The 24050-nt window shown below is 38.7% G+C and overlaps 1 protein-coding gene across 1 annotated transcript in view; it reads left to right on the top strand.

The window, feature by feature from the left end:
• Positions 1 to 235: 235 nt before the first annotated feature.
• COL18A1 (collagen type XVIII alpha 1 chain) overlaps positions 236 to 24050 on the top strand; it is a 219505-nt gene continuing 195690 nt past the window's right edge. The window contains exons 1-2 of the mRNA XM_081962588.1: positions 236 to 301; positions 586 to 653. Coding sequence (XP_081818714.1) covers positions 291 to 301; positions 586 to 653 — 79 coding nt within the window. The 5' untranslated portion in view covers positions 236 to 290. The remainder of the gene's footprint in view (positions 302 to 585; positions 654 to 24050) is intronic.

Raw genomic sequence — 24050 nt, 5'->3', positions numbered from 1 at the left:
TGAATACAGTGGAATGTTCCTACAAACTAATTTAGGATAAGTGCATTTTCATTTAATTGGGATGGGGGGAAGAACTCTTTAATTGTAACCAATCATGAATAGTCTTATTTTAAGAGTAGACTAATAAGGGGCTCCGCGTTTACTTTGTCCTGATACCAGGGGGCGCTAGGACCTGGCGAGCATCCGACGAAGCGAGAGCGCTTCAGGAGGCGAGTCCTATTCCGAACTTGCTTCTGGCGGGCAAGAGACAGCAGCGGCTGCCTCTTTGGCTTCGGCACAGCGCAGGCACCATGCGCGTCAGGTGAGCGGAGCCCAGCCGAGCATGGGGCACCGGGGCCAGCGAGCTCCACTTGGAGCCAGCTCGGAATAGCTCTAATCTTTCTTTCTTTCTTTCTTTCTTTCTTTCTTTCTTTCTTTCTTTCTTTCTTTCTTTCTTTCTTTCTTTCTTTCTTTCTTTCTTTCTTTCTTTCTTCCTTCCTTCCTTCCTTCCTTCCTTCCTTCCTTCCCCCCTCTCTCTTTCTCTCTCCCTATTTTGTCCTCCCTTCCTTCCTCCCTCCCTTCCTCTCCCCTTACTTTCATTTGCAGGTGTCTCCCCCGGCGGCTACTGCTCGGCTTCTTTGTCTGGCTGGCTGCACCGGCGTCCCCACAGCGAGGTAAGGCGAGGCGAAAGGTGCAGAAAAGGCGGACGGGAGCGGGCCAGGGGGGGGGGAACGCGCTCTTCTCCCCATCAGCACCCTGCGGGGAAGCGAGAGGTGCGCGCCTTCTCCACCAGCGTCTTTGAGGGTTTATTAGCAGCCGCGCGACTGAGTTGGAAGGCTTAGCCGGTTTCCAAGGGGCTGTCAGCCCACAAAGGGCGTCGTTACTTCGGTGAGATCCAGACAGAAGCCCGTGAAGCGAAAAGGGGAGCCCAGAAAGTTTGCAGGTTCTCTTCTGAGGCTTCCTTTCTCCCTTTCCCGAGGTTGCATTGGAAGGTTCTCTAAGGGGTAGTAGAGTAGACGCTACTCTGGGGGCAGCAATCCAAGTAGCCTCGCTGGAAACTCATTTCCCTGGAAATGAATGTAACTACTTCTTGAATAGGCAACGGCCGTGTGGTTCAACTTCTGCTACTCTCACCCGAATGCAGTAGCCCGAATGCAAAGCTTGGGGTGTTGAAGGGTTAACCCGAATCTTTCTACATATTCATGAGAATTTGCTAGCTTCGGTGGGTGAATGACTTCACTGGCTCTGCTACAGTGGCAAATTCGTAGAAGAGGCTTCAAGGGACTGATTTATTTTTTTGTTGATTTTTGTAGAGGTTAAACACCCCCCCCCGCCCCTTGTGGGTTTGATTTGGCTCCTTTTGTGAAGATGTTTGCCAATGTATGGCCCCCAAATAAGATACTGTTTAGTGTTATGAGATAGGGCATATTTTGGGAATTGTTGTGTTTGCCATAAAAGAGATCTTCTTCTCTTCCCCCTCTCCTCCACCCATAAAGCTGAGGTCAAAATTAAAGTTAAATATTTGTCCAGAAGATGCTTCCTAGCCAGCTAAAAAGAAAGCCATGGAATCACACAATTGGAAGAGATTATAGAAATAATTTAGTCCACCCCCTATCCTCCCTCAGTGCAGACTGTTTCTGGAAGAAGATCATCCAGCTTCTGTTTGAAGCCCTCTGTTGAAGGAGAACCACTTCAAGTGACAGCCTCTTCCACTGGCGGACAACAGTACCGTCAGGAATCTATTTCTTAGTAGTTCTGGTGTTGCCTTCTGGAGCAAAATAGAGTAAATCCATTCCTTTACTAAGTGGTAAGAATTCAAATATTTGAAGACTTTCCATGCTTCTCACTCTTTTTATGGAGATTGCACAAGCTCAGATCTTTTAATAAGAACCAGAAACTCATGGATACAGCTGCAAATACCTAGATTTTGCTTAAAAACAAGGAAAACTTTTCTGATAATAAGATCTATACACCAGTGAAACATTTAACCAATAGTGGGCTTCCTATCTATGGAGGTTTTTAAGAGGAGGATTAAAGGGGTATCTCTTGAGGATGGTTTAATTGTTTTCCCTGCACATTGGAGAAGGTTGGATGGACGAGATGATCTTTATCGTGCTCCACCCCCCCCCCATTTCACAATTTTATGATTCTATCAACTGTTTCTTATAGAGCTTGGTTTCTAGACCATCTGACCATTTTGGTGGCACTTTTTAAAAGTTGCTTCAAGGTGTCATTGTCACTGTTTGCACAAAATCCAGTATTCCAAGTGAAATTCGACCATGGCGGAGTGGAGTGGAGCAACTGCTTCCCATAACCTGGACTCTGTGGTTTTGCTCATGCACCCAGCATTGATTGCTTTATTAGCAGATGTATCACATTGCTAGCTCAGATTTAGCTTGTGGTTGACCAGGGTGTCCAGATCCTTTCCACAAGAATAATTGCCAAACCAAATCTCTCTCATCCTATGTTTGTGGTTTTCAGGCTTCCCATCCAGGAGGAGAATTCTACATTTCTCTTTGTTGAGTTCAACTCTCTTCATTTCAACCCATTGCTCAAACCTATCAGGCACTCTTTAAACCTTTTGTCTCTCTCTCTCTTTAAATTAATAGCCACCCCCATCCCCATTACATTTGGGCAGTCTGCAGACTTTATCAGCATCCCTCAGCTCCCTTATTCAGGGGAGAGTTGAGCCCTATGGCACTCTGCTTAATACTTCCCTCCAACCTGAAGCCCTCGGTAAGCACTATTTGGATCTGATTATTCAAGCCAATTTTGGGTTTTTCTAGCAATAATATCATCTGTCCCATATTTTATAGTTTGATGAAGGAGACTATCATAGGACACTCTGCGGAAAGATTTGCTGAGCTTCAGGTGTTCTGTATCTGCGACCTTCTTCTGTTCTGCTAAGCTGATAACTCCCAAGAAAGAGAAAAGATGGGTCTGGCATGATTTCTTTCCAATAAAACCCCTGCTGGCTCCTATTGCTGTACTTATAACAAGTCTATCTAAGTACTATGGCTTCATAATCTGTTTGAGTAATCTGTTTGAACCACGCGGTGGAGCTTGTCGATCAGAAAGGTCGGCAGTTTGGCACTTCGAATCCCTAGCGCCATGTAATAGAGTGAGCTCCCATTACTTGTCCCAGCTTCTGCCAACCTATCAGTTTGAAAGCATGTAAAAATGCAAGTAGAAAAATAGGGACCACCTTTGGTGTGAAGGTAACAGCATTTCGTACACCTTTGGCATTTAGTCATGCAGGCCAAATGAGCACAGAGACATCTTCGGACAGTGCTGGCTCTTCAGCTTTGAAACAGAGATGAGCACCGCCCTCTAGAGTCAGGAATGACTATTACATATGTGTGAGGGGAACCTTTACCTAATCTGTTTGACTGTCTTGCTTGGCACAGAGTCAAGCTGACAGGTCTGTAGCTTCGCTGGTCTCTTCCTTACCCATTTTGAAGATGGAGACAACAGTCATTCTTCTGGGACCTCATCAATCCTCCCTCAGTGTCCCTCCCTTTCTAGATACACAATCCTCAGTGTATCTAGAAAGCAGTTCCACAATCTCCTTCTTTAGTTATTTCAATACTTTAAGGATGTCATTTATCTATCCCTGGAGCCTTGAATTAACCAAAATGAGCATGCTTTCCTTCCTTACCTTCCCCAGCTCTATCCTGAGCTGCAGTACCCTCACTCCTAACTGGTAGAACAGCGTCCAACTAGGATTCCATTTCTCTTTTTGGGAGAAGACAGATGCACAATAGGAAATAAGAAATTCTGCCCTTTTATCATCACCCATCATCTTTTCACCACTTTCTCCTTGCAATGGATTTATTATATCCACCTTGGCTTTTCTTTTGTTTTAAGGAAAACCCGAAACCCAAAGTATATTCATTGCCATTTTCTCATCAAGTTTTAATTAAACTGTAGCCAAGGGTTTCTTTCAAACTTCCTGAAAGTTTTCATCCTCTTGCACAAGTAGCTTTTTGCCTTTCTAATTCATTTTTAGAGTGCTTTAAAATTTCTTTACAATCCTTGTAAATAAAGCATGAGAACCCTGGAAAACTAGAAATCCAAGACAGATGATTGTAGACCGAAAGACAGAATATTCCCTTTGAAACCTCCCAGTGCAGGTAGTTTGTATCCCACCTGCAATGGTTTCAATGAAATATTCTTCCTTGGATGTTCCTTCTTTGGAAGCGGCCACCATTCTGTCAGAACTGAAGAAGCTTCTTGAATGAAAAGTGAAACGTCTTCAAGGAAAAAAACATAGAAAAAGCACCTTTGCGATGTCTTCTTTGGAAGAAAAAAAAACTTGGTCAAATTCAATGAGAATTGTTAAAAAAAATGCATCTCAATCTTTTTCATGCATTTTAAAGTAAAAACATTCCCCATTTCTGTCAATAAAAAACCTACAGTATTTTGATAAATACCTTTGTATTAAAAATTGGTTCTCTTCTGCTTTATTACCCAGTGTTTGCAATTTACACATTCCAGACTAAAAGGCTTCTTTTAGCTGAGTCTTAGGAAGTGGCCCTGAGGCTATAAGTCATAAGATCCTCTGCCTGTGTGTAACCCATTGAAATTCAGTTTAAGATTGCCCTGGCAGAACAGCTTTTAATACTACAATTCAAGAGCAAGTGGAAAGAAACACTGCATAGAATTTTGCTTTCTTTGAGATTAACGTGCCTTGCAGTGACATTAGAGGTCTTATTTTACAGACAATACAACTTCTGGTAATCCTTACGGACATAAGAATTGGACCCTGTGTGTGGGACAGCTGGTCACTGTATATGCTTCTCATCCTCTTCTAGAAATCTCCAGTTAGACAGGCCTTAGAAAGTTGAGATTTTATTGAACTAACAACCAAGCTGGAATTAAAAGGATAAAGTCAAGAGTGTTCCATAAGAGTTTAAAAATTAAGTGTGTTTTGCAATGGATGCTGAGTACAAATTTGCATAGTGACCACAGTTGATATATTGTAAGATTTTTTATTTTTATTTTCACTTCTAGCCTGGCCTTACATGTATGACTAGAATTCTGGATTTTAAGTCTTTGACAGTCTATGCAAGAAGAAGTGTGAAAAAATGTATTTCCTGTGGCTGATGGAACACTCTCTTATAGGTAGTCCTTGACTTATGACCACAACTGAGCCCAAAATTTATGTTGCTGAATGAGACATTTGTTAAGTGAATTTTGTCCCATATTATGACCTTTCTTGGCACAATCGTTAAATGAATCGCTGCCATTGTTTCGCAACATAGTTGTTAAATGAATCTGGCTTCCCCATTGACTTTGCTTGTCAGAAAGTCACAAAGGTGATCACGTGACTCCATTGCAACTGTTACAAATATGAGTCAGATGCCGCCAAGCCTCTGAATTTTCATCACATGACTATCGGGATGCTACGATGGTCATAAGTGTGAAAAAACGGTCATGAGTCACTTTTTCCAGTGCCGATGTAACTTTGAATGGTCACTAAATGAACTGTTGTAAGTCGAGGACCATCTGTATTGGCTTTTCGGCGAATGCTACTGTTTTTTTCACATATTTTGTGAAGGAGCCTTGACTTCTGCAGGCTTTTACCTACATAGGAACTAGTGTATAACGTTGATGAGCAGATTCAATAGAGGAGACCTCTTGAGCAGAAGTATTTGCTTGGTGAGTGTTCTGGGGCACTTTAATAATTAAAATGCCCTTGGCTGTTCATGAATATGAGTTAATAAACATCCTAGGTATCTGTATTATTAACCTATTAAATGTAAGACACAGTCTGGCTTTGAAGCTTAAGTGTGATCGGCATGTACTACCTTTGAGTGGAATCTTGAGCGACACATTCTGTCAACAAATCCACACATTCCATGAAGCTTGTATTGACTAGTAAGTGGAAGAAAGGGAGGCCTTTATAATGTGGCTCAATGGCAGCTTAGGACTGTTTCATTCTCTGACTTCTAAGGCTAGATTTGATTACAGCGGAGTCAACATGTCAGGGCAAGGAGAGGAAACTTTGCAGAGGGCAGGTGTCATTTCCTTCTTCTCAACATAGCACCCCAGGGAGAAAAAGTGTGGGGTTTAATTAATTAATATGTTGGTTTATTCATTCATTCGGTTTTTTATCGCTGTCTCCTGCTGTGCCGTGTTTTTAAAAGTTTTTTTTTTAAATTCTGTCTTTATTATTTTTATGAACACTCAAGGTGGTGAACGTACCTTATAACCCTCCTTCCTCCTATTTTTCCCACAGTCCTGTGAGGTGAGTTGGGCTGGAAGAGAGAGCGACTGGCCCAAAGCCATCTATGTCATTGCAGGCTTTATTAATATAGAGATGATAAACTCCGTTACTGACTGGCACATTTTTGCTGTGCTGTGTCAGAATGATCTCGCTACTAGATTTGAGCTCTGACAGGGCTCAAGATTACAGTGCTTCATAGCTGAAATGTTTCTGGAGGAAATTATGTTTCTGGGTTGCAAAACAAAGTCTTTCTCTTCATCCAGATCCACATAGGTTTCCTGATCTAAAATCAAGATTAATAAACAGAAAAAGAATTTTATACTGTACACTAATTCACATTTCTAGTTTTACACCATTCACAAACCCAGATTTATTTCGTGGCACACTGGGGACTATATTATGATAGCCATATGGATATCGCGTATAGCCAAGGATAAAAAAAGTATAAGGTTGATATCTGCAATATATTCCCATGAGAGGCTAAGTATGGCTTAATATTAACCTCATTTAAGAAATTCAATATTGAGTATGTGCAGGATACAATGACATATTTATCCTCTCTTCAGTTGCCTCTGTGGTGATTTGCTGACTCCTTTCTGATTGCTTTTATGAAATCAAAGAAAAACCTCTGGGACCAGAAGCATTGGGTGCAAAAAGGTTGAATTCCCTTCCCTTCCCTCTGTGCTCCCAGTTCACACACCACACAAACTTGCTCTAGTGTGGGGTGAAAGCAAAGTTGGAGTCAAGAGGACAAGGCTACAGGAGTAACTGGTGTGACTATTTACTCCCTAAATCTTTTCTTCTTCTTCTTCTGGAAGTGGCTTTTAACACAAAGTAGGCATTTGTCCTGAATTAGGTAACCCAATAAAAGATGGATAAGGTAAACTAACCAATCTCAAGGCATGGTGGCAAATTGCATTTATGCCGTCTGCTTTAATCGTAACTTGATCCAGGTTCCGATGGTATGCAAATCAGTTGCATTATGGCTTAATCTGTTATATAGAATATAGAATAACAGAGTTGGAAGGGGCCTACCATGTCAGTATGTGCAAAAGAAAGGAAAAGTCATTAAGATGAGACCGACAGCCTTCTTCTCTGCTGCTTCCTAATCAGTGTAATATAGATATTTACCAAGTTTGTCCCTGGTAGTTCTTAAGTTTGAATAGAATAGAATAGAGTAGAATAGAATAGAATAGAATAGGAAGGGACCTTGGAGGTCTTCTAGTCCAACCCCCTGCTCAGGCAGGAAACTCTATACTTATACCATTTCAAACGGTTAAAAATGTCTTCTTAAAAATTTCCAGTGTTGGAGCATCCACAACTTCTGGAGGTTGTTAAACTGATCAATTGTTCTAACTATAATGAAATTTCTCCTTAGTTCTAGGTTGCTTCTCTCCTTGATTAGTTTCCATCCATTGCTTCTTGTCTGGCCCTCAGGTGCTTTGGATAATAGTTTGACTCCCTCTTCCTTTGTGGCAACTCCTGAGATATTGGAACACTGCTATCATATCACTCCTAATCCTTCTTTTCATTAAACTAGAAATACCCAATTCCAGCAACATTTCTTTATATGTTTTAGCCTCCAGTCCCCTAATTATCTTTGTTGCTCTTCTCTGCACACTTTGTATTACCTGTGACCTTGCTTTTCACTTACCCTGCATTGTTTCTGTCCTTATTTGTTATATTTTTCTTACCTTTTTTTAATTGACACCTTCTGCTAGTCATGATTTTCTTTCTGCCTCTTCCTGGTCAATCACTGATATTAATTTTCATTTTCAACCTAATGTTGAGATTGGATCTAATAGAAAAAAGAGTTTCATGTCTGGATTTCCTAGGTTGGCCTTGATAGTCATTGATCTGCAGCTGTTAAAAAATTGACTCTTATGTATATTTTACAATACCGTATATCAAGACTCAAAAATTTAGAAGCAGGCCATTCTATTCTCCATTGTTGCTTTTCTATGGCTGTTTAATAACTCTAGTTGGTATTAGGGTCATGGCAGATGATAGCATCAGGCTGATCTTAAAATGAGGATCCAGATTGTTGGGGGCAATATGCTAACACTGTAAACTGCTCAGAGAGTGCTGTAAATTACTATGGAGAGGTATATAAGTCTATATGCTATTGCTATTGTTGTGGAAAAACTAGGAGGGGGAAGGGCGTTAGGTATGTTTGCCATCTTGAGTTATGTATGAAAATAATATAGGTGGGATATAAAATAATAAAAAATGTGGCAGTCTCATATCCAGACTTAAATTTGTGATTTATTGCCCTTGAACTGTAAAATAAATATAGGCCATTGCTTCTCAGTGTGGAAATCCTGCCTCATTTTGGTAAGCACAATCTCAGTTTTGGATAAATATCTTTTTGCTACTGAATATATGTCCTTTTCCTTTTCTGGAAACGAGTTTAAAGCTGATTATAATTGTTAGAATTACATTAAAATGTGGGCTTAGCATATGTGGTTAATATCCAAAAAGCAAGAATTCCTTCTAGTTTTCTTTAGTATAGAGGTTTTGAAATTTTTGGATGTGTAGAAGGCTTGGAAGGGGGCATGAAATCATAAAGTGGAATAAGATGTTGATACATAGAGAATTTTTTCCCACTCTACCCAAGACATAAGTGAGCAGGTTGAAAATACTCTAATCCTGCTCTTGTGTATTAATGATTTCTGGTTCCTGACTCACTATAAACCCAAAATGTGGCAAGTACTGCACTGATTCTAATGATAGTTGCCTATATATAGTGTTAGGAGAAATCAAAAGTATCTTGTTTGCTCTATTTTTAAAGGCTCTGCTGGCTGGGGAATTCTGGGAGTTGAAGTCCACAAGTCTTAAAGTTGCCAAGTTTGGACACCCCTGGCATAGTTGAATTAGTGCCCAAGTCTATTTATTTGTACATATTGGTAAATTGGGGGTGGTGGCGCTAAGTCCAACCATCTCTGAACATTTTCCTGTCGCACAGATAAATAAATACTGGTTGTCTTATGAAAAGGAAGGAAAAAAATAAAAACAGAGAAGACATATCTAGTCACTAAGTTTTTTTTTTAATGTTACTGGTTATGCCCTGATTTTTATTTGACCAGGATGCTTAAAATAGACATCAAGATATAGATGTAAATTGGAAACAGACTGACTAAAACATTATGTGTACAGAAAGACAGACAGGTACATACACCCATACGCTTATAAAATCACCAAAACTTGAGAAATCCATAATTAAAGGATTGGTTTGCCTTTCCTAAGAATAATAAATTATCCACTTAAATTATTATTTGTTCCATGGAAAGCAAATACCAGCGTTATCTTTTTTGCCCCTTTTTACATTTTGTTTCATTTCTTATCTACAGGTGCTTCCTCCACCAAATATCTCTTTTTTTGGAGGATACAATATGTTCTTTTTCTTTGGATTTTACAGAGGAGGGAAGAGCTAGATGGGGTGCACATTGTTCTTTCTTTTGACACTTTTTTAAAGGAAACATTTGCATGAAATATGTTGGCAGTATGCATTCGAAAGATGCAAGGAAACTATGCTTAGATTGCTTTTGGCAGAAAATACAAGTTTATTCTTGTGCTGGCCAAAGAAAAACCAGCTTGATGTTTGATGTGGACGTCAGATAAAAATAACTTGAACTTGTACCTTAAAAACAGCTTGCAATTAATATGTATTGTGGTTTTGAAGTGGTCATTTGTTTACATGTATTGGCATATATAACTCCATAGACTTCACATTATACAGTAGGTTCTTTTTATGAGTAACGCATTTAATGCAAATTTAGGTTGTGCTAATAGTTCATCCTCTCTTCTTCTAGTCTGAACCTGTCATATAATATCCTAATTATTCTGTGTGTACCAATAAAGAACGTTAGGTAATTATCTAACGTATCCACTGGATAATCACATTCGCATTTCCATAACCCAAAGAATATGTTGTGTATCAATTGGGAGAAAGCTGGAAGTTAATGCAGGTGAGTGTTTTCTTTAAGAAAATAAGTCTGCTATGAATTAGAAACAGGTTTACAGAAAGGCAAGTGAAGATGTTTGTGTATCTTGACTTTGAATTAATCGCTTTGGCTTCAACTTGCAAACATAATGATATAGTGGTGAAATTAAAAATGATTTAAGATGTATTTGTAAGAGCCCAGGTGCATAAGGAGAGCTTCCACCAGTTGTAAAAAATAATGAAGATGCCAGACAGGATGCTCTCAGGAGAATTCTGTAGGGACAGAATCCTGAAGGAATTTCTGGACGTTACCTCAATATGTGGAGAGAGACACCAGTGGGGCTACTTGGTTTTTTTGGAAAGACCAGAACTTGGAGACAAAGAGGGCTTTAAAGATTTAATGTAACATTTGGAAACTCACATTTGATGAAGTGGACAACACTTTTTTCTGTTCAACTAGAAAATCTACAATCTAACAACAGTGTTTGAGACTAAAGTTTTCGAGAGGTTTTGTGATGATGTTATAGCATAATATATTGCAACTTAGTTTTTAAGCAAACCAAGGGAAACATCCATTACGGGACTAATAGCAATTTATCTTAAATTTTATTCAGGGCAGTAGGTCTATTGAGTATTTGAGACTCTATAGAGAACTCAGAGTTACTTGCTTGATGGTCTGGCACTGAAATTGAATGAAAACATTACTGACACTTGTCTTTTTGTTATAATTTGTTAAAGTGGCTTTAAGAAGAAAAGGATAAACGACTGAGGTTCATTCATACAATGGGATGAAAATGCCTAAAGCGGAGCTTTTTTTACATTAGATGTTCGGGGCTTATTGTACAAGCATGTGTAAATACTGTGGAGGAAACATTTTGCTTACTATCAGTTTTATCGATTATTACTGCATGTGAATGGAAGATTGGTGTAAATTCAAAAAACAAACAAACAAACCCAACCCTCTGATCTGTGAGGTTATAATGGTAGGCAATCCACAGCTATAGAATGCATATGGCTTCTACACTTCATTTCTAGAATCCTGGGCATAAGTACTGAAAATTGAAGCTGCAGCTTACAATTATTTGAATGGGAGGCACACAGAAACATTATCACTATGTGCGCCCTTCAGTCCTTGGTCTCTGCACTTCCCAAATGTTGGATGTAACCCGAGCCATGCAAAAGTACAGTAGAAATAACACTAGCACTTGGACTTCTATACTACTCTACAGTGGTTTACCCCCATACTCTCTGAGTGATTTACATAGTTAGCATATTGTCCCCAACAATCTGGCTCCTCATGTTACCAAGCTTGGAAGGATGGAAGGCTGGTTTGATCGTAAGCCCGTAAGAATTACCTGCAATATTGTATTCTAACCTCCGCACCACCTGTAGCTCACTTATTTTATCACTTTGATAAAAATGATCTTTATCATGATGGGTATAGCTGACTATACTGACTGTGTAGTTAGTAACTGGGTCAGCTCTCACTAAATTGACTGTATCTCTGCTCCATTCCATACTCCATTTAATTATTCCATTTCCTCCTTTCCCCACTATTATTACTTTTTATTATTGCATTCGATTTGACCGATTAAGCAGAAATCTCACATGATTATTCTTCTCTAATACAGCCTTATTTTTTCATTTGCTTTTTAAATCCCAATGGTCTTTTCTAAATTTCTAAGTATATGTGTACTTTTAAAAAAACCCAACAACAACCCAACTCCTTTTTTTAAGGAGGAAAGGAATCTTAACCAGGTAACATTTCTAGCTTTCTCACCTCATCAGTTTGGATACTGAAAAGAAATGTTGGCACTCAAAATCTTAAATATCTTTAATGAGGAAAAGCCTCCTCAAACCTCTGTTAGATCTACATTGCCCTTCCATTATCGGAGTACATTTGAGATGTACCAGAGAACATTTTCTATTGTTCTCAACTAACAGAATCCATGGTCATGTTTCCAAATGTATTTTGAGAGCAGCAGTTTGGGGACATTTGATGCAGGTAATAAGAAAAATATTTCTGGTTCTCAGTAGCTAAAATTATGAATCTTTATACGAGGACTCATACATTGATTATCAAAATATAGATTATAATTAGGCACTTGTTTGCTCCCATTGTCCTCTCCCTACACCCAAGAATATATTTGGTTCATCTCTATGTGAAGATTTCCATGGAAGAGCTGAGTATATTCAGGAGTAACTGTATATTTACACAGATTTCAAAACTCAGTTCCTGCTAAATTATCTCCAAACAAATAAACATACGTTAGTGTAATATTGTGGCCTGATTCTCACAGTATGCTTAAAAACAAAATCCAACATGTTGAATCATAAACTAACCTCTTAAACTGAATGTAATATATTGTGTCAACCCACCCCACCTGTAATAAGTGTGATTAAAGCTAGCTCTACATAACTAGGACCTTTGGAAAACTTGAGATTAGGAATTTTGAAGGGAAGGAGATATACAGGATTGGAATCATTTGCAGTCATGCTGATGCTTTTTTCTTCTTCTAATCCTTTTCAGGTGCTATGACTGGAGGAAATAATACAAACACTGCAAAGAATAGGTAAAGGGAAAACAGACAAGATAAAAGGGAAGTAGTAGTAGAAGTACATTCATCCTCTTGAAATGCTTAGAGATGGATCACATTGAAGTGAGCAGGGCATCAAAACATTTGCATCTTTTAAAAAGATATTTCAGATAGGATGCACATTCATGTTGAAAAACAATAAATTAAATTGGAATTATTATAATCAACATTAAATAAGCATCTTTTTCCTTTTCTTTTGCATCCTTGTTCTGGACACCATTGATGGATAGGGACAACGTCTTTGCTTAGTTCAAATGCAGGGAGAAAGAGACTGCTCTTCTCACAGAAAGAATCGAATTATCTGTAATTTATCCAGGCAAGCAGTTCCTGAGGACTCAGGTGGATTAATCTATTAAGCTTTCTTGGCATAATGTCAAAACTTTGCTATTGCTTTCATCTTCTTTTTTTGCACTTTCCAATCTAGCCAACTGTCTTGATTTTATGTGATAGTTTTCTATCCAGGAACTAACCAGAATGGATTAGCTTTCTGGATCAGCTGAATTACCATTCATGTGAAATAGGATATTTTAATGTGATGGCTTTCAATCTCCCTGCATTCCTGGAGGTACTTCAGGAGCAGGAGAAATGTGAACCCAGCAAGCCTAGGTACTTTCAAAGTGGTGATGACTAATTAGCCCAAAGGTTTGTTGATTTTAAAAGCTCAATAAAAGCTGACAAACATGGCAAAACATTTAAGTTTTATTGAGGTCATTTTTCTCAAATAGCAAGAACAAAACAGGAGAAAAGTCAATTGAGCCATTTATTTGGGGACAATATTGCACTAATATAGTGAATAGATTCTAGATTTGGTACCTTGGAAAGTGTGTATATTTCCCAACAATAGACTCTTTTCTTTTATATGTACATATGTATACATGTATCATTCCTTCTTTTCTTCTTGGGAAACATATGTCCACCTAACTCATAAAACGTGACTCTGGACAGTGCGCAACAGAGTTCTTTACATTGATATACTCATGTCTTATTTTTAATAAAATTGGGTAATATGCAGGAAGAGCTTAGATTGAGACTTGTAGCCTTTAATTTTGCTTTCATTTAAGTCAAAATGTATCATCTTGGTTTTTGACATATAAAGCTATTTCTGTCACGTTAGCCTAGTACACTCTGTATTTAGCCCCACTTGTTTGCAATTTGCAGATAAGTCAGGAAGTTTGTTTTCTGGAGAGACTGAGAAATATGAGCTCATATTATAGAATTAAGGTTATAAAAGCTGATAAAAAAGCAACACTTTACCATTAGAGGGTAAAGAGGGTAAAAAGGGTAAACAGAATAATCTAGTTTCTAGTATCGCTTTATTTTGGTTAGAATTCAAGAGGCCCTTCTGTATTCAATGGTATCAAATGTTTCTCCTTCGGTAACTGGTTCTATATAACTATTGACAATGCTACCCATAGATGAAATTATTTATTTTACCGGTAGTCCTCAACGTATGACCACAATTGTGCCCAAAATGTCTTTGTTAAGTGAGACAGTTGTTACGAGAATTTTGCCTCATTTTATGACCTTACTTGCACAGTTGTCAAGTGAATCACTGCAATTGTTAAATTAGTAAAACGGTTGTTAAGTGAATCTGGCTTCCCCATTGACTTTGCTTGTCAGAAGTTTGCAAAAGATGATCGTGTGACCCTGCAACCATCATAAATATGAACCGGTTGCCAAGCATCTGGATTTTGATCTCGTGACCACAGAGAATGAGACAAATGTCAACGAGTCACTATTTTCAGTGCCATTGTAACTTCAACTTGTCAATAAAGAAATGGTTGTAAGGCAAGGATTATCTGTATTATTTTTGCATGTGGCTCCAGTTATTGCAGACTCTGAATGAATTGCAGACCCACCATCCGTAAACAAAATTAAAAGTAAAAAATTACAAACACTTAACAGTAACAATGCCATAACGGGAACACCCTTTTCAAGCACGAGGGAGTATCGCAATTGGGCTGAATGAACATTTCCGTGGCCGATCTCTTGCTTTATAAAAGGGCTTTAGAAATACGAATAACTGATTAAATGTAATATAATCCTTACATGCACTTGTCTGTAGAGAATATTATGGGATCGACTATGTCACAGGATGATGTTGTGTCAGGTAAGGAGGTGCTCATGGTGCTATTTGTTAGTGATGACCTAAGCCACCTGTCAGCAATGCAGTCTGGCAGCCAGATTTTCATGCAAAGAGGCCTCACCTTTTTTGAGATATGCATTAAAGAAGCTTTCTGGATTTAGCTTACTTGAGGAGACTTCCAACTGTGTTTGCTTTGTGATCTCTGATAATAAAGAGGATCAGTATTGTTTGCTAGCTTCAGAATTTGTAGTTCAAGAGCTCATTGTAATAGTCCGCATTGTGTCTACTGATGCATTTAATGTTTGTAAAGTGCTGCAGTTGGCAAATTGCTGCCTTTTATTACTGCTTAGCAGCGTAACAGTTGGTTATCAGCCTAAGAGTAGAAGGCAATCAAATGAAAGCTACTCTTAATGGCCACAGTAATGAGAGGGCAGTCTTTTTCAAGATCTTTTAAATGTAAGAGCAGGCTTTGAGGGAGAATATATTGAAGAGACCCCCTACCTTCCAGGTTGTGCAAAACATTTTGATTTAAACATGTTTTGTGCTGAAAATGGTCATCAGAGATGTATCCATATACTTCCTGGTAAATAAGAACAAACCATTTTGAACATAAAACATTTTGCACATAAACAATTGTTTATAAGCTTGCAGGTTCAGAGGCAGCAGCTGACGCCTGAGCACTAGTTATGAAAAAATAATACTAGGACAAGGGACTGTTGCTTTTATAATTTCTTGTTATTGCTTTTGCTTCACAGAGGCATCATTTTGATCAGATCATTTAATATGGTATTGAAGTTCATACTTTCTTGGATGTAGAGTAAAAAAGAAGGTGAACAAATGTGTTCTTGAAGTCCTGCCTGATTATAACAAGAGACTGTTTCAGAGAAAAATGAGTGAGGAAAGGTGGGAGTGTGTGCCAGGGGTATAAACCCTCTAGAGCAGGGGTGTCAAACTCAATTTCATTGAGGGCTGTATCAAGGTTGTTTGACTCAGGGGGCCAAGGCGGGTGTGGCCAGCTCAATGTCACTCTTGTTGGAGGCACCTATGATGCCCGAGTGCTCTGCCAGCAAAAATGGAGCTCAGGAAAGTCTCGTGTGGCCCTCCCAAGCTCCATTTTCGCTGGCAGAGGCACTGCGAGCTGGTCCTTCACTGTTTCCAGGGCGGCCCCGCAGACCAGATCTAAGTACCCCACAGGCTTGATCTGGCCCATGGTCCTTGAGTTTGACACCCCTGTTCTAGAGGATTGCACAAGGCATGAAGGTAATTCTTGTCTGTCCAGCTGTAGGAAACAGACACCTGAACTGGGCAGTACTGGTACAGGACAATGCTGGAGATGGACGATCATTTTAGTGACAACCATAAAAGCTTTGTTTCACATGACATGGAAGGTAAACCATTCCTGTATTTTAGCAAAAAACCCAACCCCATGGATAGATAAAGTGACTGATAATGATTATGCTGGATAATGGCCCCTCAAGTTGCATGATGCATAACCTACCACTGAGGAAGAACCTAGGATCTTTCAGAGAACTAATTGTGTTTCTGATGTTGCTGATGTTGCTATATAGGAGGAAAAGTCTGAAACTGCTAAGATTGAAGTACAGTGGGAACATGGAACATAAGAAGCATGAACATGGGGCAGCACGATACAGTGAAAGATGCAATGAATCAACTATATTTCAGCTTCTTAGGTATCAGCAAACTGAAATAGCTTGGAAATGGACACTTCCAGAACTACTCAAGGTCACAAAAGCATGCGGAGGAACAGCATTGAGTTCAGTCAGGGAGAACATAGGAAAGATGATACTTGAGTACAATGCAACTAATGACCAAAACAATATCAATTAGACTTTGTGCACAACTCTTTAATATGATATCCAAGTTCATATTCCAACCACTAGTGCAGGAGAAGAGGAGGCTGATAAGTTTTATGGTTAAGTTGAATTAGAAATAGAGAAAACATGAAAGCAAGATGTGCTGCTTGTGGTTGGAGACTGGATTGCCAAAGTTGAAAAATATTAAAGAAGGAAATATAAAGTAAGTAGACTTTATACTGACTAAGGAAATCAAAATGAAGCAAAAAAAAAGAGAGGGATTCTCAGTTTCTGCAAATCCAAAGATTTATTTGTTGCTAATGAAGTATTCAAACAAAAAACACACACATATAAATAGACATCACCAGATGGAATACACAGAAAACCATTTGACTGTATGACTGGTGCAAGGAAGTGGAAGAGCTCAGTTATAATAGAAAAGACATTGCCAGAGGCCGACTGTGGAACAGATCATCAACTGTTCCTGTGCAAGTTCCAAGTCAAGCTAAAGCAGGAGAAGAAAGCTAGCCAGTTTCCATGGTATGATTTTGAGCACACACCCACCAGTTTCAAGGATAACATCAGGCATCATTTTCAAGTCTTGATCTCTTATTGATTAGGAACCAGAGGAACTATGGGATGAAATCAAAGATGTTTTTAACAAATGACTATGAAAAGCAAATTGCAAAAGACCAATAAACAAAAGAAAGTAATCTGAATGTCAAAACAATCTGGAAATTGCCAGTGATAGCATGAATCCAATATTTGAGGTTGCTCTACAGCAGTTCCTAAACTATTGCTCTGGTTTCTGCTGTTGAGTTAGGCAGGACAGGATTATCCTCAGTCTAAATGTAACGTTTAAGCATTGAAGTATATGTTTATAGCACGTGTATGCAAGAGCAATCTAACTGCTCTTGTAAGCCATGTTTTCATTCAAAATATTTGGGAATACTATATACATATAGTATAAATACATACATATATACATACATACACACACACACACACATACATACACACACACACACACACACACACACATATATGTATATGCATGCATTTTGAGAAGGTCAAAATGAGCTCACACCACACAAAGGAATTTAAAATTGTAAAATATTCACTATGATGGGAGAGAAATGGCTTCTGATCCTACTGTGAAGCACTGTGGTAGGTCCTAATTCTAGTGCTAATGACCCATAGTCTTCGCTTTCTCATGGGCCACACTGTAAAACAATGGCTGTGGAATTATTTCCAAAGAGAATGATTCATAACATAAATCCCAAAGCACAGGATTTCCCTTTGGGTGGGAATGTGCAGAAATTGTGCGGTTAGAGAAACATTCTTGTTTAATTCTTCTAAATAAATCAAATGGGCTCTGGAATCTCTGAAATGTATCCATGTCCTAGGGCATAAATGTTCCATTTTGTACATAAGTCTTTGAGTTTATTTTCAGATGTCATTTTTTTAATGTATGGAGCATGAAATGATAATTTCTATGGTAGGATCACTTGTACTTCCCAAATATCAGTCAGCATATTTAAAATCTAATCTTTTGAAATCCAAAATTGCTAATATAAAGACTAGCCTAGTTGTTTTCTCTTTTGTTTTCTACTGGGAAACTGGGTAATTCTCACAGAATAAAACATTTATTTTTATTTTAACAGCTGAATTTATATTTCTAAAAGTGGTGGCTTTAACATTTCCCCCCCTCTCTAGTTAGTTTTGGGAGGCCCACAGTGCAACCTAGTAATAATACTTTGTACATGAAAAGGACCAGCTTGCATATCTGAAGATTTGCTGTCCCAATAACTAGAAATGAAACAGGTATAGCTAATACATTAAATATTAGTCAAGTTATTACTTCCGCCCTTCCTGACTTCTCGCTTTCCTGATGAAATTTCTTGGAAATTTGAAAACTTGACATTTAAGCTACGTGGCCTAATAAAATTTTCTTCCCTAATGGCCAACATAGTTACTGATGCATTTTTGTATTTACAGATACTGTTGCAAGGATTTGAATCTGGATATTTCTTCTTTTTCCAAATTTCAGACTTTTCATTGGAACTCTAAAGCAACTGTTCCTTCAATTATGATTTAGCTCAGATTCAGATGTTATGTGGTAGCTGAAGGCATCACCTCTTTCTAGGTATGCCAGGTCCCTTCCTTATAGTCTTGGATACTTTGAAAGTTCTTTCTTATTCATACTCTTCTGTTTCTGTGGGTCTGGGTTGATAAAATAAAGCAGAAAAGGATCCAAAAATTACCGTATTTTTCACACTATAAGATGCACTCGCCCCAAAAAAGTGGATGGAAATGTCTGTGCATCTTATAGAGTGAATATTGTGTTGGGAGGAGGGGTGTTGGTGTGGCAGCAGCATTCACTGCTGCTGCCTGTCACTGCTGCTGCCACTTGTCATCGCGGCTGCTGCTTGCTGCCACTGGGGAAAGCTGGAGCCTTCGCTACTGAGCAGCTGATTGGCGGTTGGATCGGCCTCCCAGAGTACTGCCAATCAGCTGTTCTAGGCAGTGGTGATTGCTGCTGTTTGCCACTGCTATTCACTACTGATCACTGCTGTTTGCCACTGCTATTCACTACTGATCACTGCTGTTTGCCACTGCTGCCATTTGGTGGTGGCAATTGGTGGTGGTGGCAAACAGCAATAGGTGGCGGTGATAGGTGGTATGGCGGTGGTCCCCACCACCTAGAATAGCTTATCAGCAGTATTCCGGGAGGCTGATCCCACTGCCAATCAGCTGCTTGGCAGCAAAGGCTCCAGTGTTTCCCGGTGGCGGCAGCAGCTCAGCTCAGTTAACTGGTCGCGGGCACAACGGAGCGGGCCCTGACGAGCCACGTGCTAGGACTGCAATAACGTGCTGAAGCTGACCAGGCTGTTTGCTATTTGCTGCAAGGAAACTAGCCAGATGAATACTGGATAGATGCTGGGAGGCAGAGGCAGATTTTTTTCTTCTTGTTTTCCTCCTCTAAAGCTAATGTGCATCTTATGGTGTGAAAAACACAGTAGTTCAGAGCTCATCCAGTTGATCTAGAGAACTTCTATTCAAAGGTGAACAACTCAGTAGGATTGCTGGTGGTATGGTGTTCTACTGGATGAGATCGCTTTTCCTTCTGTTGTCTGCAAGTTGATCATAGCAACTGGACTTTTCTTTTTTGTTTGAAACATTGTTATCAAAATAGTGTCTTCACTATTCAGACAACTGAATGGTGTCTTCAGTTTTTTCAGAAGCTACTTGGATAAGCAACGAAACATTTCAAACCAAAAAGAAAAGAAGTCCAGTTGCCATGACTCAACTTCCAGACAACTCTGCCTGGATGACTGAGAATCTTCATCGAGATTTTCCCCTCGGCTGTTGCAGAATAGTAGGTTAGCACATTAGAAATCGTAATGGGTAGAAACAGACTTGGGGAAAAGGAGTGGATCAGCTACCAAAATATAATAGTAATAACAAAGGGGTAGAGCCAAGGAAAGATAGAATGCATGTAAGGATTTGATTATTGTATAATATATCAATAAGAATCTTAGAAAATATTCTACTTAGTATATAAGCAGAACTGATTGCATGGTCTGTGTGGCATATTACATAAAATTATCTTACTGACCATTTTAGCTTTTTTGTTTGTGGGATTTAGTTCCTCTGCACGAAAATCTCCCCCCCCCCTGCAGTGTCTTTGCTTTCCCTTTATGGGAACCTCACTTAGAAATACTGTCTGCAGGATTCCGTCTACTGCATGAAAATATTTGGGACCTGAAAGTATAAAATATTCTTTGATAGTTTTCTGAGTTTACCCACACATACTATATTCTGCACTTGCTCTGTAATTTACTCAGTTAATGCAACAGATAAAATACTCCAGCTCATTTCATCTTGCTATGTTTTGGAGATTCATGAAGTACCAGGCACTGGCAAAGAGATGACTGTTCTAATTTAGATTAAGTCTAGGAAAGAAAGCATTCACTGTAGCAGGTAGTGAAAAGAGAAAGGTGCATTGGAGGTATTAAAGAGTTTAGATTTCACCCCAGGCATTTGGAGAACAAAGGCTGTGCTGTTCATGCAGTAGCTGATGTATCATCAGCTGCTAGAATCAACTATTACTGGGTGAAGCTGCAGATCTTGCAATATTGCTTTCTGACAGCCTTCAATTCATTATACGCTTTTGTTTGTTGCTGCTACCATAGTACAGTTTAGGGTTGAATTCCAAGGGGAAAAAATTCTTACCCATCTATTTTAACAGTTATAATGTTCTTTTTAAAATACATACGACTCCTTTTTTGCTCATTCCCAAGTTTGAAAAGCAGTACTTTAATAACGAAAGGGCTCGGTGATGTTAATATTTTTTTGGGAGAATAAGAAACTTCATCATGGATAGTTTACTTCTAATATTTGAGGAGTTCCATTGTATTGTAACAATAATTTCAACAGAAAATTTGTCTTAATGTTCTTTATGAAACTTAATCACTTTTTTCTTCAGTAAAAATATTTTTCTACTCCTTCTCTGCTCACATAACAAAATCTAACATCCATGAAATAATTTGTGCACATCTTCTGAACAGGAAGCAAAGTTGTTTTCCTGTAGCATTTAAATATATACGGTATGCATATAAACCCATACTAAGTAATTGCCATTTTTCAACAGCCTTAAGTTCAAATTGTTAATATCAGAATAAACATATTATGAATCACAAAGCATCCCTACTTCCTGCCTTCTAAATAATCAAGGACTGCTTGATTTTTGTGCTTTAGATTTCTGGGGCCATGTTTAACATCTGTTGCGTATACAAACAAAATTTATAAACAAACTTCAAAGGTTAAAAAAAAAAACCCAACTTCTTCCCATCTGATGTCCTTCAGTCATATTGAATATCAATTTCCAGCCAATGTTATGCTTAAAACTTCTGAAGCTTGTAATTTAGCACATCTGTAGGTTTAAAGAACTTGGCCTATAATGTGGAAATAATGGGAAGTGCTAAAGCCCTAATCTGTCCTGCTCCTTTGCCATATTAGGACATTTTTCCCGTTTCTAACTTAAAATATTCCTCATCCATTTTTGAGTGAACTGAAAGGCAAGATGTACAATAAAATTATACCTGGATAAAATTTTCTGTTTCTCACATTATCATTTCCCATCCCTGCCTCTATGGCCCCTGTTTACATTCAGGCAATCACCTAAACTGCCTCCAGGGTCTCAGGAAATCAAGCCAAAGAGATGTTACATACTCATATAGACCTTGTTGAAATAACAGGTGTGTCTTCAGGAATCAAATGAAGACATTATCATGGGAATATGGCAGGACAATGGTGTTGCCAGGGCACATTTGTATGACAATCAGATGCAAGAAAAGAACAGCCTTCCATCTTACCTTAACTAAAATTTGGTTTTTTGTATCTGCTCCTTAGTCTCCAGCTGTGTAAAATATAGTAAAAATCTACCTAAAGACCTCTGCCACTAAACATGCAAACATACATGTTGTATGTATTCAAATCCAAAGTATATAATATATAGCCGTATCGTGTTAGATGCAGCAGGTGACTAGAAGGCGGCCAGATGCAAATGGTAGATGAAGTGACCTGAAGGCATTTGGAGAGTCAAGTAATCTTCCACAATACAGATTCCACAATCAACCTCTACCTTTGTTTCTCAAAATTGCTAACAACTGTGGTTCCCCCAGCTCCTGAGTTGTCACCTGGAGAGGGAAATTTTAATGTTTTCTCTGTGATTTTTTCCCCTATGGAATGAAACGGTTGTGGTTTGCTTTTTTGTAAAAGTGAAAAGCCTGATTGGGATCAAATCTAGTTGCATTTGGTCAGAGAACGGCAAAATAAGTTTGGATAAAAAAACTGAAGGGCAAGAGTGTCCTTGGGGCTCCTTTCTTTACTCTATATTCTCAGTAAAAGTCTTCATTTACTAGATTTTCCTACTGTGCAGCTGCTACAGGATAGATGAGATCAGCAGATGTTTTGGAAACACAAAGAATCTCTGACTGGCTAGGAATAGATAGCAATGATGATGGAAGGGCCATATCCCTGACCTATAAAAGATAAAGTTTTCTTGTCCAGTTGTACAGTGCTCATCTCTGTTTCTTGGCCAAGGGAGCCAGTGTTGTCTGAAGACAATTTCTATGGTCATGTAGCCAACACTCTAGTACATGTATATTACCTGGACCAGAAAGAACAAAGCATCCCAATGAGTCAGACTATATTTTATAAGTTAGAAGTAAATTGAGAGTGCATGCAAGAGAGTTGGTTTCCTTGCTCCATGTAGAAGGTTTTAGAGGATTACCGTAAGTAATCATTGTCACTTTCTGTTAAATCTACTAAAATGTTAATTGACCACTTAGGTTGTCAAAAATTCTAGCCTCTTTCTAGTCAAGATCAGCTTCTAGCAACCATGTAGTTTTCCTGACAGTGTTATGAAAGTGGCTTCTCATTCCTTCTTTTAGGGGTGTTTGGTCAGTCTAGCCACAAAGCACTATAATTCCCAAGGGGTTTCCCCATCTATGTTCAGCTAGAAATTTAGCATGTCTGCACTGAGAAAATATTCACGTTTCTACTTGTAATAGTCATTTCACCTAGGAGTTATAACTTTTTTTTTACAATATTTATATTCATCAGTATAGGGAGTCCTCAACTTATAATTCATTTAGTGATCATTACAACAACGCTGAAAAAGTAGCTTATAACCAGTCCACACACTTACAACTGTCATAGCATCTCTATCATTACATAATCAAAATTCAGGCACATGGCACAGCTCTCAGAGCCTCATCACAAGTAACTCTGGATAGAGTACATAATAACAAAGTGCATTGGAAGGACTGTGCTAAAGATGCAGTCCAAGAGGATATCTCAGTATGAAGCTGATAGAGGTGCCAAATAGTACCCATCACTTGTTGCTAGATTTAAGACTTTGCCATATTTTTCTTATCTTGTAAAGAGAACCCAGTGGTGTAGTGGCTAAAATAGCTTTTAACAATCTTAGCAACTTTGAGGTGTGTTGTCTTTAACTCCCAGAGCCAGCATGGGAATTCTGGGAGACAAAGTTGACACATTTCAAAGTTACTAAATTGAGAAACACTGGGCTAAAATGTTGGCTTAATACCTGAGAAACTCAGGTTCAAATCTGTCCTCACTGGATGATTTTAAACCAGCCAAATCATAAGCAGGATCCTCAGTAGTTTCTATTACAGCTCTGTACAATTGTCAAGAGAAAATGGCTACATTGATATATTAAAAATCCTCTTGGGCCCCACAGAAATATCCTGACTGCCAATCAGCCATAATGAACTAGTATAAACATTGGAGCTGACAGCTGCAGCAGGGTTTTGAGGTGCTGGCTTTCAGGATAGTTGTAGTTGAAATTTACTGCTTTAGAAAAACAAGAACC

This window comes from Natrix helvetica, assembly GCF_964273705.1.
Source record: "Natrix helvetica genome assembly, chromosome: 1".
In the NCBI taxonomy this organism is placed as follows: domain Eukaryota; kingdom Metazoa; phylum Chordata; class Lepidosauria; order Squamata; family Natricidae; genus Natrix; species Natrix helvetica.
This window is presented reverse-complemented; position numbering and strand designations above follow the sequence as displayed.